General features: G+C 44.0%; 1 protein-coding gene across 8 annotated transcripts in view; it reads left to right on the top strand.

Annotated features, from left to right (window-relative positions):
* The window catches only part of LOC109892385 (adenomatous polyposis coli protein), a 52344-nt gene extending 43859 nt beyond the window's left edge, over window positions 1-8485 (top strand). For 5 of the 8 annotated variants that reach the window (XM_031826273.1, XM_031826270.1, XM_031826271.1 and 2 more), the window contains one exon: window positions 1016-7454. In XM_031826273.1, coding sequence (XP_031682133.1) covers window positions 1016-7454 — 6439 coding nt within the window. Of the gene's footprint in view, window positions 1-1015 lie in introns of all 8 variants that reach the window. The other 3 variants (XM_031826272.1, XM_020484883.2, XM_020484884.2) reach the window with 2 other exon arrangements.
* Window positions 8486-19079: the final 10594 nt, after the last annotated feature.

The raw sequence follows: 19079 nt of genomic DNA, 5'->3' as shown, positions 1-19079 counted from the left end.
TGTTAAAAACCGATGTCAAAGCTGCTGTGCATACCTATATAATGTTTGAGTGAGTTTGAGTTTATTTTTATTTTTACAGGGACAGTGCACATTAATCAACATTTCAGTAAAAGTGCCGGTTTTAGCCAGCCGGCTAATTTTCAACCGCAGTCCCTGGGCAGGTTATTAAAAACAATTACAATATAGACAATAGCAACATAGAACAAGCAAGACATAGCAACATAGGACAAGCAAGACATAGCATACAGACAGAGCAACAGGTAGGTACAGGACTGAATGACGACACGTAAAATGTTGCGCTACACGTGCAACACAGCATTCCTGACCTAGCCCACAATGTCTGCTGTGTGGATCTAGCAGTCAAGTCGAGTAGGCATTTGAAAGAGTAAGAAAATGTCAGCGAGACAACTCCAAAGGCGAAATCCATTAAAGCCAAGATAATGGAATTCATGGATTCTTACCATAGTAATCCTGGTTGAGAATGAAATAATTGAACAGCACAGCAAGTTAGTCAAAGAAATAGGTTTGGGGACATACGTAAATGCCAACAAAATAACTTGTTGGTCTGTGTGTGACCTTTATTTAACTAGGCAAGTCTGTTAAGAACAAATTCTAACTTACAATGATGGCCCGGACGCTGCTGGGCTAATTGTGCACCGCCCTATGGGACTCCCAATCACGGCCGGATGTGATACAGCCTGTATTTGAACCAGGGACTGTAGTGATGCCTCTTGCACTGAGATGCAGTGCCTTAGACCGCTATGTCCATGTGTGTGCTAACTATTTAACTGTACTAGAATGCTTACAAGGCCTCTAAAATTAAATATTGCTATCCGTATCGGGGGTTTTTGGGCAAGGAAAATATCGGCCAAAAATGGCATCGGCGCATAGTGTTGTGCTGTAGTGTTGTGCTGATATTTGATATATTATTATACGGACTCCTCTGTAATAATGTTTAATGTTCTTACACTTGAAAGCTTACAAGACCCTGTGTTGCTTTTCTCTCTCTGTGTAGACAAATCCTGAGAGAGAACAGCTGTCTTCAGACACTCCTGCAGCACCTGAAGTCTCACAGCCTGACTATTGTGAGCAACGCGTGTGGCACGCTGTGGAACCTCTCGGCCCGCAATGCAAAGGACCAGGAGGCCTTGTGGGAAATGGGTGCTGTGAGCATGCTGAAGAACCTCATCCACTCCAAGCACAAGATGATCGCTATGGGCAGTGCCGCAGCACTGAGGAACCTCATGGCCAACAGGCCCGCCAAATACAAGGATGCCAACATCATGTCACCTGGATCTAGCCTGCCCTCTCTTCACGTCAGGAAACAGAAAGCCCTGATCGAGGAACTGGACTCTCAGCACCTCTCGGAGACGTTCGACAATATTGACAATTTAAGCCCCAAGGCGTCCCACAGGGGTAAACCAAGCAGGCACAAGCAGAATGTCTACAGTGATTACGATGGTGTCTCTAGATCAGACGGGTTTAGCCCCAACAGTGTGCCTGTGCGCTCCCCTTACGTGAACACACCAGTTCTGTCGAGCCCGTCACCCAGAGACAACCCAAGGGGGAACATAGACAGTGTTAGGGCCGAGAGGGATCGGGGCCAGGACAGAGACAGACAGAGGGGTGCACCCAGTGGTTTCCACCCAGATCATGACTCTAAGAGAATGCAAATGCCCGCCACAACAGCTGCTCAGATTGCCATGGTGATGGAGGAAGTGAACAGCATTCACTTACTGACTGGCCTGGATGACCGGTCACCAGAGACCCCAAATCAAGACCCTCACTGTACAACTGCAGCACATGGTCATTCAAATGTATATCCCTACACTAAAACCGATCACTCGGGCAGACCATGTCCAATGCCCAAGTTGGAATACAAGGCATCCAACGACAGTCTCAACAGCGTAAACAGCACTGACGGCTATGGCAAAAGAGGACAGATGAAGCCATCTGTGGACTCATACTCTGAGGATGATGAGGGGAAGTGTTGCGTCTATAGAAAATATCCTGCAGACCTTGCTCATAAGATCCACAATGCCAACCACATGGAAGATGATGACGGAGAAGTTGACACACCTATCAACTACAGCCTAAAGTATTCTGACGAGCAGCTGAACTCTGGTCGGCAAAGTCCAAGCCAAAATGAGAGATGGGCGAGGCCTAAGCACATGGAGGAGATGAAACAGACAGATCAGAGGTCTGTGCGATCTCAAAGCCCAGGCTACCCCATGTACACGGATGGCAACAGTGAGGGGGAGGAGAAATTGAAGTACAAGCCCAGGTTTGTGCAATCAGAAATGCAACAAGGATTCAGATCAAGGAACACCAACCAACACCAACAAGATCAAAGCAATACTGGTCCCACTCAAGGAATGAACAAAAAGATGAACAACCAGACTATGTGCCAGTCTGTGGATGATTACGGTGATGACAAACCAACCAATTACAGTGAGCGATACTCAGAGGAAGAACAACAGGATGACCAGCCGACCAATTACAGTATGAAATACAACAAGGGGCCTCATACGGAACAACCAATTGATTACAGTCTGAAGTACTCTGACACCTCCTCCCAAAAATCCATGTTTAGTCATTCAAAGTCATCCTCCACTCAGAGCTCAGTGAAAGACCATCTAAGCCAAGATGGTTCAACATCATCCGTGACATCCAAAAAGAATGTAGGGAGACAAATGCAGCTACATCCATCCTCGGCTCAAACGAGGTCAGGGCCAACTCGACCAGGCCAGAAGAACACAACATGCAAACCTCCTACCGTCAATCAAGAGACCCTACAGACGTACTGTGTTGAGGACACACCCATCTGTTTCTCAAGGGGTAGCTCTCTGTCATCCTTGTCCTCAGATGAGGACGAAATGGAAGGCTGCAAGAGGAATGTGAATGCTGCTAGCAACTACCCAACTCTTCCCATCTCTGAGAAAGAGTCCACTGGCAGTCACGCCCAAGAACAAGGCACAACCGAGGGCCAGTCTGTGCAGTATGTCCGAATAAAGCCTCCAAGGACTAGTCAAGTTCATGGAGACGGATCCAGACATCACAAAGCCGTTGAGTTTTCATCAGGAGCTAAATCACCATCTAAAAGTGGTGCCCAGACTCCCAAAAGCCCCCCAGAACACTATGTGCAGGAGACGCCCCTCATGTTCAGCAGATGCACATCTGTAAGCTCTCTGGACAGCTTTGAGAGCAACTCCATTGCTAGCTCTATACAGAGTGAATTGTGCAGCGGGATGCCCAGTGGAATCATCAGCCCAAGTGATCTGCCCGACAGCCCTGGTCAGACCATGCCTCCGAGCCGAAGCAAAACGCCACCACCCCCTCAACATCCACCACCAATGAAACACAAAAAGGTGCCGCCGCCACCGCCGCCGAGGGCGGATTTGGCTCCAAGGCATGCTGCTGTACACTCTGCTGTCCAGAGAGTCCAGGTGCTTCCGGATAACGACACCCTCCTACACTTTGCGACAGAGAGTACCCCAGATGGATTCTCTTGTGCATCCAGCCTCAGTGCTTTAAGCTTAGATGAACCTTACATTCAAAAAGATAATGAGCTCAAGATTATGTCTCCTGTTCACGAAGACAACCAGGGAAATGAGGCTGAGCATGAGCATGATGACACTACAGAATCCCCAAGCCAAGAGATGCATTCACCTGGTGAGGTAGAAAAAGACATTTTGGATGATTCAGATGATGACGATATAGAAATACTGGAGGCTTGCATAAACTCAGCCATGCCAACAAAGTCATCGAGAAAACCCAAAAAGCAATCACCTTCCAACACTACTTCTAGAATACCACCACCTACTGCCCATAAACCAAGCCAACTTCCTGTGTACAAGTTACTCCCTTCACAAACCCGAGGACAACAGAAGACTGTTGGCTTCACCCATGGAGAGGACATGCCTAGGATTTACTGCATAGAGGGAACCCCTATAAATTTTTCAACAGCCACATCTCTCAGCGACCTCACCATTGATTCACCCCCAAATGAGCTGGCCAACACTGAACGGTGTGCTCCTCCTTGTGCAGAAGTATTCTCCAGTCAAATAAGGGATACTATTCCAGAAGGGGAAAGTACAGATGAAAAAGATGGAGGTGTTACTTCATCCTTCACACAAGCTGCCGCTGTAGAAAATGAAGGGGATGACATCTTAGCAGAGTGTATCAGTTCAGCCATGCCAAAAGGTAAAATCCATAAGCCCTTTAGAGTACAGAAAATGAATGATCAACTACAGCACCCTTCATCAGCTTCTCCTGTTAGTCTAGTCAAACAAGAGGTTGAAAAGAAGAAGCCCACATCCCCTGTTAAACCAATGCCACAGAGTAGTGAGTACAGAGCTAGGATGATTAAAAAACCCCAGCCACCTTTCAACTTTGTTTCATACCCTGATAAAAACAAAGAAACCAAAACGCTTGAGCCAAAAATGGCCTCCAGAAATTTCCCAGATAAACCACCAAATGCAGATGAGCGGCCACGGCCAGGATTTGCTTTTGACTCGCCACAGAATTACACACCAATAGAGGGTACACCCTATTGCTTTTCACGCAATGACTCCCTGAGTTCCTTGGATTTCGAGGATGATGAACCTGATCTCTCAAAGGAAAAGGCACAACTTAGAAAAGACAAAGACCAGAGAAAAGTGTCAACGAAAAACCGTGGAGAGTCATCCCCTAGAACAAACAGGGCAAATGTACCACTGACTGCTCCAACACCTATGCAGCAGAAGCAGGCAGTCTTTCCACAACCATCCAAAGAAAACGTGGGGCCAGTGCCAGATGAGAAGCAGAAGTTTTCCATTGAGGACACACCAATGTGTTTCTCTAGAAACTCCTCTCTCAGCTCGTTAAGTGACATTGACCAAGAGAACAACAACAAAGACCTCCAGCCAAAAGAAGTGGAGGATGTAACTCAGGTAGAAGCTACTTCTAAACCTCAAGCCTCTGGTTACGCACCAAAAGCCTTTCATGTAGAAGACACCCCTGTGTGTTTCTCAAGAAACAGTTCACTCAGCTCACTAAGCATTGATTCAGAAGATGACCTTCTACAAGAGTGCATCAGTTCAGCCATGCCAAAAAAAAAGAAACAAACAGCCAGAAATAAGGGGGGGAATGACCAAGGAGTTGCCACTGAGGAGAAAAGTATGGATAGAATTTTAGCTGAGGAGCCTGATATCACATTGGATCTCACTGATACACATAGTCCAGTTTCTGAACAAGCCTTATCTCCAGACTCTGAATCTTTTGATTGGAAGGCCATCCAAGAGGGTGCCAATTCCATCGTCAGCAGTTTGCACCAGGCAGCTGCTAGCCTCTCTAGACAAGGCTCATCTGACTCTGACTCAATCCTCTCCCTCAAATCTGGAATATCCCTTGGCTCCCCTTTTCACTTGCCCTTAAATTCAGAGGATAATAAATCTGCATCTGACAAAGGACGCCCACGGATATTAAAGCCTGGTGAAAAGAGCACTTTAGAAGCCCAAAAAAAAGAAAAGGAAGAGGAGGCAGCAAAAGCTCTTAAAGGGGGCAAGAAAGTCTACAAAAGTCTCATAACAGGAAAACCACGTGCCAGCGCTGAGACCCCAGCCTCATTACAGCAGAGGCCGACTGCCCCTAGTGTTCCCATGATTTCTCGTGGGAGGACAATGATCCAGGTCCCTGGCGTTAGAAGCAGTTCTCCAAGCACAAGCCCAGTCCAAAAGAAGCCTCCACCCCGTGGTCCAGCCTCTGTCTCAAAAACTCCTCCCACTCAAGGGCAGAATTCCAGTAACTCACCCAGAAGCATCAAACCACCTGCTAAATCTGATCCTAGTCCAGCCAAGGATCAGCCTGGATCTCAATCGGGATCAAGTAAAGCTTCATCACGATCTGGATCCAGAGACTCCACACCATCCAGACCAGCTCAGCAGTCCTTGACCACCAGACCCATGCAGTCACCCGGTCGCTCCTCTGTGTCACCTGGAAGAAATGGTCTCGGCGCTTCAAACAAATTATCCCAAGTGCCTCGCACTGCTTCTCCAAGCACATTGTCAACTAAGTCTTCTGGTTCTGGCAGGATGGCCTACACCTCCCCTGGGAGACCGATGGGTCAGCAAACTCCACCCAAGCAGACTGGCTTGACGAGAAGCACTAGTGGAATCCCTAGGAGTGAATCTGCCTCAAAGAGTCTGAACCAGTGTGCAGTTGCTGGCCCTTCTAAGAAGCAGGATTTGTCCAGGATGTCGTCCACAAAGTCTAGTGGAAGTGAGTCAGACCGGTCGGAGAAACCTGCCCTAGTTCGCCAGTCAACGTTCATCAAAGAGACCCCTAGTCCAACACTGAAGAGGAAATTGGAAGAGTCTGCTTCTTTTGAGTCTCTGTCCCCCTCCTCTACCAGCCAGTCTCAAACGCCTGTGTCGAGTCCGTCTTTGCCAGATATGTCGTTAACTTGTCAAGGAAGCAACTGGAAAAAGTCTCCTCAGAATCCAAATTCCTCCGAAAATGGGGATGAGAAGCCTCAAAGAGGAGGGAAGCATGACATCTCCAGGTCCCATTCAGAAAGCCCCTCTAGGCTCCCTAATCTTAACAGGAAAGGTACATGGAAGAGGGAGAACAGCAAACACTCCTCCTCTCTCCCAAGGGTTGGCACCTGGAAGAGAACCGGCAGCTCATCTTCCATCCTTTCTGCCTCCTCTGAGTCAAGTGAAAAGGGCAAGAGTGAGGATGAACGACAGCCACTGAGTCCAGCCCAAAGGTCCCCACACGGCAAAGATGGAAACCCTTTAAAAGGAACATGGAGGAAGATGAAGGATAGTGAAATGTCTCAGTCAGAAGGCCGTGATTCTTCCTCCATAGAGTCCATGGACACCATGGCCATGGGGCACCAAATGAGCCCTGCAGTTTCCAAGACTGAGGATGTGTGGGTGAGGATTGAGGACTGTCCCATTAACAACCCGAGGTCTGGAAAATCACCAACAGCAAACATCCCTCCTGTAATTGACAGTGTTATACTCAAAATGCCCTCTGTTGATCTCTTGACAAGTGAAACCCATCCAAAACATTCCTCAAATGAAAGTGTAAATGCTCTTAGGCTAGGTTCAGAGACTAATTTAAACTTGTTTAGGAGCAGTGAGAGTATTGATAAGAAAGGGCCAGACATCAAGCCTGCTCAGAGTAACCCAAGCATTGTCCCAGAGGCCCATGAACTGTCTCTTGCTGAACGCACCCCTTTTAGCTCCTCCAATTCTAGCAAACACAGCTCACCGAGTGGGGCTGTGGCGGCTAGGGTCAGCCCTTTCAACTACACCCCTAGTTCCAGGAAGAGCAGTGCTGACAGTGCCACACTACCACGACCCTCACAGATACCCACGCCTGTCAGTGTAACTAACAGTGCAAAAAAGAGAGAGACTAAAGGAGAAAGTGCTGGTGAAAGTGGGTCCTACATTGTAACCTCAGTTTAAGTCACTTGAGGCTAGACTACACACAGATGATCTAGGGGAAATGTCTTGAACATACCTAGTGATCTCTGTTGTAAATAATTATTTACAACAAACCCAATCAAAGAAAAGATTCATCACAATTTTTGGTGTAAAAAATAAACATGTAAATAGTGAGTCACTAGACTGTTATTGTAGTTGATACCTAATTGATGGACCCTGTTTTTTTGCTGGTAGGAATGTGGCTGGGACACTGGTTATCAGAGGGAGAGAGGGAGACCTCTGAAGGATAATGTATGTGAATTTGTACTGTACAGATTTTAATTATGTATTTAATTTAAACCCCTGTCAATATCCTGAATCTTGTCTGACTTGACAAAGATAATCACTTAAAGTTGCATATTTGGGATGTTAAAACACTTAAAGATCGACTTTAATACTACTCCGTTCGATTGGAAAAAAATGTTTTCCCTTGTTTAGGTCAAAGAAAAGTAATTCTAATTTTTACTAATGCAAATGTATTATAAGCTACCCATCCTTGCATGTAAACTGCCCAGATGGTAAAGATGAACATTTGTGGTCACATGACATGTTGGTAGCTGTAGTGTAAAGTTTTACACTATTTCATGTGTGCTCTGAAAGTAAAGGAATTAACCGCAAGTTAACCTGAGAAATATTTCCATTGGAAAATAGATTATATGAGAGTAGACTGATACATGGCTCTGCTGTTGTTTTAATTGTTATCAGGTTAGTTGGTTGCTTTTTAACTAAGAGACTCTGAAGGACTGAATGAACACACATATTACTATAGGGTTTTGGTGTTTTATCTTTTTTTTAAAGGTAGTTTTAGTTTCCCTGTAATCACTGTAATGCTAAAGCACATGATCAGAGGAGTTTATGTACTATTTTGTTCTACCCAAAAATTACACTGTCTGAAATACTTTTTTTTCTTTTTCTCATGCAATACATTTGTGGTCGGCTATTCAAAGGAAAAAAGTCACATTCCAAATTGTAAATCAGCATAATAAATCATGTTAAAATGTTGGGGTGAAAAACTGGTGTCCAGTGTTACTGAACAGTGGAAGTGTTTAATTATCATCTGTCTTGAAGATATTTTGGTAGTGAATGGAACTTAAGATCTGCTTAAAGTGAATGATGAACTCGTGTCCTTAGTGCAGCTATGTTTTGATATACAAACCAAGGAGATATAGCTATAGGCATGAATTCATTACACAACTACATACACATTTCTTCTGTTGTACGAGTGCAATAACATAAGGGCAATCCGCATTTGAAATGATGAAGTGGTCTCCTGACCACTGTTTTGGTAGAAAGCTGGGGAATGGGGCTGGAGAAATGTAACCACTTAAATTAATAGAGCTATGGATGCACGGTCTGACCATCCATGATATCAACATTTATAGTTTTGACCATGTTTTGAGGCTATACAGTTTATTTACATGTAATGTTTACAAAAATTGAAGAAAAAGCTTGTTTTGGGATTTGATGGTGTACGACAGTTGAACTAAGCTGGTGAGGCATTTATAAGTTCTATTCATCAAGAATCAATGGGATAGCATGAATAAAATGTAGAAACTTGCGAATCCCCAGTAAATCAACTCATCCGTCATAGCACTTTCCATCAGTGTTAATTCTTTTTACATATTCTCCAGGCATTACATATTACGTTTTAGGTAGCTAGGTGGGACAACTACATATCTCAGTCATAAGTAGCAGTTTCCTAAAAATAGCTATCAGCAGACTCTGAGCTAGTAAGGAGGAAAAGTCAAGTGCGAGTGAGTGTTCACCAAACACATTTGAGGGGAGCTTTGACTGGGCTGAGGGTGGCCAAGAGACCAGAGGTGGCTGAACGGAAGGCTCATTTTAGGGTGTAGGGTTTGAACATAGCCGGAAGGTAGGGAGGGGCAGTTCCCCTTGCTTTTCTGTAGGCTACCATGCTCTTGTAGTAGATGTGCGCTTCCACTGAAAGCTTTCAGTGGAGTGTATGGAGGAGCATGGTGACATGGGAGAACTTGGGAAGTTTCTCCTTGCAAAAATTACAGAAATTATTAATTGATGTGTAGTTTGTGATGGACACTGCATCTCCCACAAAAGGTGTCACCTAGAAGGAAGCACCTTTTTTGAGACCTCGGTTATGTTTATGTTTAGCAGGATTATCATACAAACCTGTTATTAGAAAGAGCATTACTAGTTTGATAATTTTTGTAGATTGCAATCTTTGGCCACTACCAGATCTGAAATACATCATTGTCTCTTCAAACGGAATTGTCCAATTACAGCAAGAATAAACTAACTTCCGGTGGGCTGACCAATCACAGAACTACAGATCAGCAAATTAAATCGCATGCTAAACAGGTAGTTGTCTCCAGGTGCATTTGAGAAGACGTGTCCATTAAGTGATAATCCATCAGAGAAAGGTAGGTAATATAAGATGTATGTCTCTTCTTGTCCCATGAAATGTTTGTGAGTATAAGTCATACATGTGACAAACAATTTAAACTTTGTTCAAACGTTTTGGGTAGCCTTCCACAAGCTTCCCACAATAAGATGTGAATTTTGGCCCATTCCTCTTGACAGAGCTGGTGTAACTGAGTCAGGTTTGTAGGCCTTGCTCACACACACTTTTTCAGTTCTGCCCACATATTTTCTATAGGATTGAGGTCAGGGCTTTGTATTGGCCACTCTAATACCATGATGTTGTCCTTAAGCCATTTTGCCACAACTTTGGAAGTATGCTCGGGGTCATTGTCCATTTGGAAGACCCATTTATGACCAAGCTTTAACTTCCTGACTGATGTCTTGAGATGTTGCTTCAATATATCCACATAATTTTCCTTCTTCAGGATGTCATCTATTTTGTGAAGTGCACCAGTCCCTCCTGCAGCAAAGCACCCCCCACAACATGATGCTGCCACCCCCGTGCTTCATGGTTGTGGTGGTGTTCTTTGGCTTGCAAGCCTCACCCTTTTTCCTCCAAACATGACAATGGTCATTATGGCCAAACAGTTCTATTTTTGTTTTCCATCAGACCAGAGCACATTTCTCCAAAAAGTACAATATTTGTCCCCATGTGCAGTTGCAAACCGTAGTTTTTTTTTTTTATGGCGGTTTTTGAGCACTGGCTTCTTCCTTGCTGAGCGGCCTTTCAGGTTATGTCGATATAGGGCTCGTTTTACTGTGGATGCAGATACTTTTGTACAGGTTTCCTCTAGCATCTTCACAAGGTCCTTTGCTGTTGTTTTTTTTTGTTTATTTCACATTTATTTAACCAGATAGGCTAGTTGAGAACAAGTTCTCATTTGCAACTGCGACCTGGCCAAGATAAAGCATAGCAATTCGACACACATAATAGTTACACATGGAATAAACAAAACAGTCAATAATACAGTAGAACAAAAAGTCTATATACAGTGAGTGCAAATGAGTTAAGGCAATAAATAGGCCATGGTGGTGAAGTAACTTCAACATAACAATTAAACACTGGAATGGTAGTTGTGCAGAAGATGAATGTGCAAGTGGAGATACTGGGGTGCAAAGGAGCAAGATAAATAAATACAGTATGGGGATGAGGTAGGTAGATAGATGGGCTATGTACAGGTGCAGTGATCTGTGAGCTGCTCTGACAGCTGGTGCTTAAAGCTAGTGAGAGAGATATGAGTCTCCAGCTTCAGAGATTTTTGCAGTTATTTCCATTCATTGGCAGCAGAGAACTGGAAGGAAAGATGACCAAAGGAGGAATTGGCTTTGGGGGTGACCAATGAGATATACCTGCTGGAGCGCGTGCTATTAGTGGGTGCTGCTATGGTGACCAGTGAGCTGAGATAAGGCAGGGTTTTACCTAGCATAAGGCGGGGCTTTACCTTTTTAGATAACCTGTAGCCAGTGGGTTTGGTGAAGAGTATGGCCAACCAACGAGAGCGTACAGGTCGCAATGGTGGGTAGTGTATGGGGCTTTGGTGACAAAACGGATGGCACTGTGATCGACTGCATCCAGTTTGTTGAGTAGAGAGTTGGAGTCTATTTTATAGATGACATCACCGAAGTCGAGGATCGGTAGGATGGTCATTTTTACAAGGGTATGTTTGGCAGCATACGTGAAGGATGCTTTGTTGTGATATAGGAAGCCAATTCTAGATGTAATTTTGGATTGGAGATGCTTAATGTGAGTCTGGAAGGAGAGTTTACAGTCTAGCCAGACACCTAGGTATTTGTAGTTGTCCACGCATTCTTTGTCAGAGCCGTCCAGAGTAGAGGTCGACCAATTTATGATTTTTCAACGCTGATACCGGTTATTGAAGGACAAAAAAAGCAGATACCGATTTTTATTTTTAATAAATATATATATATATATATATATATATATATATATATATATACACCACACACACACACATTTTTGTAATAATGACAATTGCAACCATACTGAATGAACAATGAACACTTTTATTTTAACTTTATATAATACATATTATGGGCTTTTGGATGGGTGTTCTTAAGGTGATTACACAGGTTGGTGTTATTTTTTGATTTAGCCATTGCTGAACCCATGCTTACATCTTTATCACAAATAAGACACCTTGCTTTCCCTGGTGCCAATTCCATGTAATAGTCCCACACTGGTGCTCTGCTTTTCTCTGCCATCTGTAAAACACACACAGCTCTGAAGTGTCAATGATACTGAAGAGTCTGCTTAGGATACATACTCTCAACTGTTTAAATAAAAATAGAGTTTAAATTAATTATGATGAATGTTGAAAACAAAAACTGTAATTTCTATATGCAGGAAATCCTATTTTAATAATGGGCATGGTAAGAATTGACTACCAAAGTGCGAGTCATAATACCTAGCAAAATCTGAAAAGCTGTTCCTTCATTCATTTATTCCATAGGATATTTTTAGATTCACTTAAAATAAGGTCTGTTTTGTGTAGGCTTACACGACCTTGCCAATTTTATAACTGTGTAGATATCCATAGGACAAGGTAACTCTGATCAATATTGGCTAAATATAAGCAAACATTTGGATTTATGAAAATATGCTGACAAACGTAACCTTGTCCTAGTGAGATTTACACAGATATCAAAACGGGAATGTGGTGATTGACAGAGTCGAAAGCCTTGGCCAGGTCGATGAAGACGGCTGCACAGTAATGTCTCTTATCGATTGCGGATATGATGTCGTTTAGGACCTTGAGTGTAGCTGAGGTACACCCATGACCAGCTCTGAAACCAGATTGCATAGTGGAGAAGGTATGGTGGGATTCGAAATGGTTGGTAATCTGTTAACTTGGCTTTCGAAGACCTTAGAAAGACAGGGTAGGATAGATAGTCTGTAGCAGTTTGGGTCTGGAGTGTCACCCCCTTTGAAGAGGGGGATGACCGTGGCAGCTTTCCAATCTTTGGGAATCTCAGACGATAAGAAAGAGAGGTTGAACAGGCTATTAATAGGGGTTGCAACAATTTGGGCAGATAATTTTAGAAAGAGAGGGTCCAGATTGTCTAGCCCGGCTGATTTGTAGGGGTCCAGATTTTGCAGCTCTTTCAGAACATCAACTATCTGGATTTGGGTAAAGGAGAAATGGTGGGGGCTTTGGCGGGTTTCTGTGGAGGGTGCCGGGCAGTTGACAGGGGTACATGTAGCCAGGTGAAAAGCATTGCCAGCCGTAGAGAAATGCTTAATGAAATTCTCAATTATCGTGGATTTATCGGTGGTGACAGTGTTTCCTAGCCTCAGAGCAGTGGGCAGCTGGGAGGAGGTGCTCTTATTCTCCATGGACTTTAGTGTCCAAGAACCTTTTTGAGTTAGTACTACAGGATGGAAATTTCTGTTTGAAAAAGCTAGCCTTAGCTTTCTTAACTGCCTGTGTATATTTTCCCCTAACTTCCCTTGAAAAGTTGTATATCGCGGGGGCTGTTCAATGCTAATGCAGTACGCCACAGGATGTTTTTGTGCTGGTCAAGGGCAGACCGGTCTGGAGTGAACCAAGGACTATATCTATTCCTAGTTCTACATTTTTTTAATGGGGCATGCTTTTTCAGATGGTGAGGAAGGTACTTTTTAAAGAATAGCCAGGCATCATCTACTGACATGCGATCAATGTCATTCCAGGATACCCCGGCAAGGTCGATTAGAAAGGCCTGCTCGCAGAAGTGTTTTAGGGAGTGTTTGACAGTGATGAGGGGTGGTCGTTTGGTCGCAGACCCATTACGGATGCAGGCAATGAGGCAGTGATCGCTGAGATCTTGATTGAAAACAGCAGAGGTGTATTTGGAGGGCGAGTTAGTTAGGATGACATCTATGAGGGTGCCCGTGTTTACGGATTTGGAGTTGTACCTGGTAGGTTCATTGATAATTTGTGTGAGCTTGAGGGTATCAAGCTTGGATTGTAGGCTGGCCGAGGTGTTAAGCATGTCCCAGTTTAGGTCACCAAGTAGCACGAGCTCAGAAGATAGATGGTGGGCAATCAATTCACATATGGTATCGAGGGCACAGCTGGGGACAGAGGGTGGTCTATAGCAAGCGGCAACAGTGAGAGACTTGTTTCTGGAAAGGTTAATTTTTAGAAGTAGAAGCTCGAATTGTTTGGGTACAGACTTGGATAGTAATACAGAACTCTGCAGGCTATCTTTGCAGTAGATTGCAACACCGCCCCCTTTGGCAGTTCTATCTTGGCAGAAAATGTTATAGTTTGTGATGGAGTTTTCAGGGTTTTTGGTGGTTTTCCTAAGCCAGGAATCAGACAGGGCTAAGACATCTGGGTTGGCAGAGTGTATAAAACAAACTTAGGGGGGAGTAGGCTTCTAATGTTAACATGCATAAAACCAAGGCTTTTACGTTTACAGAAGTCAACAAATGAGATCACCTGGGGAGTGGGAGTGGAGCTTGGCACTGCAGGACCTGGATTAACCTCTACATCACCAGAGGAGAAGTAGGATAAGGGTACGGCTAAATGCTATACGAACTGGCCATCTAGCATGTTCGGAACAGAGTAAAAGGAGCATGTTTCTGGCCACGATAGCATAGATTCAAGGCATGATGTACAAACAAAGGTAAGGTAGGATGAGAGTACATTGGAGGTAAACCTAGGCATTGAGTAATGATGAGAGAGTCTCTAGAGACGTTTAAACCAGGTGATGTCATTGCATATGTAGGAGGTGAAACAACATGGTTGGTTAAGGCATATTGAGCAGGGCTACCAAAATCCTAATTGAGTGGATGTAATTGAGTGGATGTAAATAAATCACTCTACTGTTCTGACATTTCACATTCTTAAAATCAAGTAATTTTTTACTAGGATTTAAATATCAGGAATTGTGACACTGAGTGTAAATGTATTTGGCTAAGGTGTATGTAAACTTCTGACTTCAACTGTATTTATCAGTATGATCAACTCCTACTAAAGCACTAGGTCCACCCTTTACTACTCCTTCCTGTGACTCAATTAATTCAAACACCTGATTAACACCAGTGTCCGGCACAGATTCCATCCCTGTACATAGTTCTTGCCTCACCACCTTACCATCCCTGCCTACTCCTTCCTTTAGCTGCATAACACGATCGCCTAGGCCTATATCAGCAGTCTAGTCTTTCTATAGCCACTTAAGCCGATTGGCACTAATCCTTTCTGTGTTTTCTGTAGCAGTTGACCATTGCAGAATTTAGGCTACTTCCTTCAAATGTGTCATCCATCTTTTCCTTGTGCTGCATAATGGAATTGATTGCAATTTAAATCGCAGGGTAGTGCAGAGGTCTCTGTGTCCTCTTTCAGTGTCTGACCATTCCCTGACCCTACCCTGCTGCCTGCCCCCTTCTCCCCCTGACTATTCCCTGACCCTACCCTGCTGCCTGTCCCTCCACCAGACCTCTGGAGTACCTCCCTTCCCGGACACATTTCTGGTGTGTAGCCTTCCTCCTCCTGGTCTTCCACTTGGGTGTGGTCTCTCACAGAGGTTCTCTCTGTACTCTGTAGGACTTGGAAGCACAGGAAGTCCACCTCCATGTCTTGCTGACCCAGTGGGATTCCTAGAGCTGCAGATGACGCCACCGTTCACTTTACCCTGTAATCAGATGGATATTTTCGGTTTTGCAGTGATTATTATACTTTCTAGCACATGCGCTATGCAGAAATCACTCCGCCATTTCCTGTTTGCAACAATTCTAATATACTGAACAAAAATATAAATGAAACTGTTGGTTTCATGAGCTGAAATAAAAGATCCCAGAAATGTTCTATATGCACAAAAAGCAAATGCACTCAAATGTATTTATCCCTGTTAGTGAGCATTTCTTCTATGACAAGATAATCCATCCACCTGAAAGTGGCATATCAAGAAGATGATTTAAACAGCATGATCATTACACAGATGCACCTTGTGTTGGGACAATAAAAGGCCACTAGTAAATGTGTGGTTTTGTCACACAACACTGCCACAGTTTTGAGGGAGTGTGCAATTGGCATGTTGACTTCAATAATGTCCACCATAGCTGTTGCCAGTTAATTGAATGTTAATTTCTCTACCATAAGCTACCACCAACGTTGTTTTAGAGAATTTGGCAGTACGTCCAGCCGGCCTCACAACCACAGACTACATGTAACCACGCCAGCCAGGACCTCCACAGCTGGATTCTTCACCTGCAGGAGCGTCTGAGACCAGCCACCCGTACATCTTATGAAACTGAGGAGTATTTCTGTACTAAAATCCCTTTTGTGGACAAAGTCTCCCCCAGTGGATGGGCCTGGCTCGGCCTGTGCCCCCCCAGGCCCACCCATGGTTACGCCGCTGCCCAGTCATGTAAAATCCATAGATTAGCGCCTCGTTTATTTATTTCAATTGACTGATTTCTTTATATGAACTGTGACTTTGTAAAATTGTTAATTGTTCCATGCTGCGTTTGTTCTTGTTCAGTTTGTGACAAAACAAGCAAGTGTAGAGAATCATTGTACCGGCTAAACCACTGTGAAATATAGCATAGAAAAAGCAGACATAGAACATATCTACTGCTTCTTAGACTTGCTTTCAATTAGAATGACAGATCGACAACACATTTCTGTGAATTTGGTTGGAGTGCCCAAAAATGGACATATTGCAGCTTTTAAAGAAATGTGGATACTATTTCTGCCAAGAACAACAGTAAATAACATGCATACCCTCCGGATCATTTGAAAGTACTTATTTGCACACCACTGTGGCACAAAAACCATCATGCCTCCACATGGCTAAACTGATGGAGAAGGTGTAGGAGCAGGTGGGTCAGCAGGTGAAGCTGCAGGCAGGGGTTTTTCTGGGGGTCCAATAGAACTGGTGGCCTTAAGTCTTAGCTTAGCTACTGATGGAGAAGCCACAGCTGTTGGGGGTTTATCAGTGGTGGCATTGGTCTAGCCAACCTTGCCTCTGTCCCCGTCCCGAAATCATTGTGACGCATTAGACACCTTATTTGTGGACTGAACTTTGCATAAATGCAGAGAAACTAAGTAGGAAAAAATTACACGATTTAACATTCAAAAAATAAGATATCTCACACTTTGGATCACAGCAGAAGTAGGCCTAGTTGCACCCATGTACCCCTCAGTCCCTCGAACAAAGTGTCTTTGATAAGCATGACCAAAATTGGCATCCTGTAATTATCACTCCGGCATACTTTATTGTGGGAGCAGAAGCACTGTTGGGAAAGCATTGGACGAAGCCCTTCTCTAAGTCACACCAAGCTCCCATGCTTGGCTTTTATACTCCAATTCTAGCTGCTCTTGGTATTGTAAACCATTTTGACCATTTATGCCACTTGGGAAGTCGAGGATGTCACGAACCGGCTCAAAGCCCGTAACAAAGGGAGACAACGTGGAGATAAGGAGTAACAAAATATATATTTATTAACTAAAGCAACTAAGGAAAATATACAATGGTGTGTGTAATCAGTAATCAGTAGTGTAAGTGAGTGTTTTACATGCATGAATGTGATAATGCAGGGTGTTGAAAGGTGCCAAAGCAAACAAACAAACGGCCACCAAGAACCACAACACAATCTACAAAGGTGTCTGCATGGAGAGAGTCTCTTCCATGAATGTGGAAGAGGTATATTTATCCTGGGAGACACATGGCCCAGGTGTTTCCCATGAAGCTGACGACCCTCCCAACTCCACCCACCGGCATCCTAATAAGGAAACAAGAACAAAGACAGAATACGGCAGACAGAGTGGGAGGGTCGTCACAAGGACAGATCTGGAAATAATTGCCAGTAGCATTGCAGAGTTTTAGTAATTTGCAAAACATTGTCTTGGAAATTGTGAGTTTCACTTATGTTATGTGTTTGTGGAACTAGTAATGGTAATTACTCGAGTCCACTTCAACAGAGCAGCATGGAGTAGTTCTTTAAACTCTATTCCTGCCTGGTCGATGGATGGACGTTCTATACGGTTGTTACTAGGAGCTAATAGACAATGTCCGGGACAAGGCCTTGTGGTAACACAGTTCACAAACATCTGTCTCCAGGAGTGGACATGAAGCCAAAAGCCAAGGAGGGTAGCATGACCTGTGAGACCAGCTCGGTTTTGCATGTGCACAATATCATCCACCACCAGGACAAACTTAAGGAAAGTGTTTTTGTAACACTAATTCATTTTTGTTTTGTTTTGGAAATGATCCATATCCTAAAATGATCATGGTAAATGAAGACTGGGCAGTAGGTGTTACTGTAAAACGAATAATAAGGGGAAATAAAAACTAAACTTGTAAACCAGAGAAGATGCAATACAGAAGAGAGAGTCCTTATTTCAGTATGTGTTATTTTTTTGTGTTTATACAGTTATGCAAATGAACCACTCCTCACCTCTTTACCTGAGATCTGTCTCAGCCAGCGGGTTTTGTGGCGCTTGGGGCCAGTTGATAGCACTGTAACGGGAACCATACACGTACAGAAAGTCTGGCATGACTGAAAGATGAAATGTCATTAATATGATTTGATAGGTGACTAGTGAGGGGGATTCCTTACTAAACTCAGCAAGAAAAGGAACGTCCTCTGTGTCAACTGCATTTATTTTCAGCAAACTTAACGTGTAAATATTTGTATGACAATAAGATTAAACTACTGAGACAAACTGGACAAGTTCCACAGACATGTGACTAACAGAAATTGGATGTGTCCCTGAACAAATTGGTGGTCAAAATCAAAAGTAACAGTCAGTATCTGGTGTGGCCACCAGCTGCATTAAGTACTGCAGTGCATCTCCTCCTCATGGACTGTACCAGATTTGCCAGTTCTTGCTGTGAGATGTTACCCCACTCTTCCACAAAGGCACCTGCAAGTTCCTGGACATTTCTGGAGGGAATGGTCCTAACCCTCACCCTCCGATCCAACAGGTCCCAGATGTGCTCAATGGGATTGCGATCCGGGCTCTTCGCTGGCCAAGGCAGAACACTGACATTCCTGTCTTGTAGGAAATCACGCACAGAACGAGCAGTCTGGCTGGTGGCATTGTCATGCTGGAGGGTCATGTCAGGATGAGCCTGCCGGAAGGGTACCACATGAGGGAGGAGGATGTCTTCCCTGTAACGCACAGTGTTGAGATGGCCTGCAATGACAACAAGCTCAGTCCGATGATGCTGTGAGACACTGCCCCAGGCCATGACAGA

Source organism: Oncorhynchus kisutch, linkage group LG6 (genome assembly GCF_002021735.2).
Source record: "Oncorhynchus kisutch isolate 150728-3 linkage group LG6, Okis_V2, whole genome shotgun sequence".
In the NCBI taxonomy this organism is placed as follows: domain Eukaryota; kingdom Metazoa; phylum Chordata; class Actinopteri; order Salmoniformes; family Salmonidae; genus Oncorhynchus; species Oncorhynchus kisutch.
Note: the sequence above shows the minus strand (reverse complement) of the source record. Positions and strands in the feature narration are given on the sequence as shown.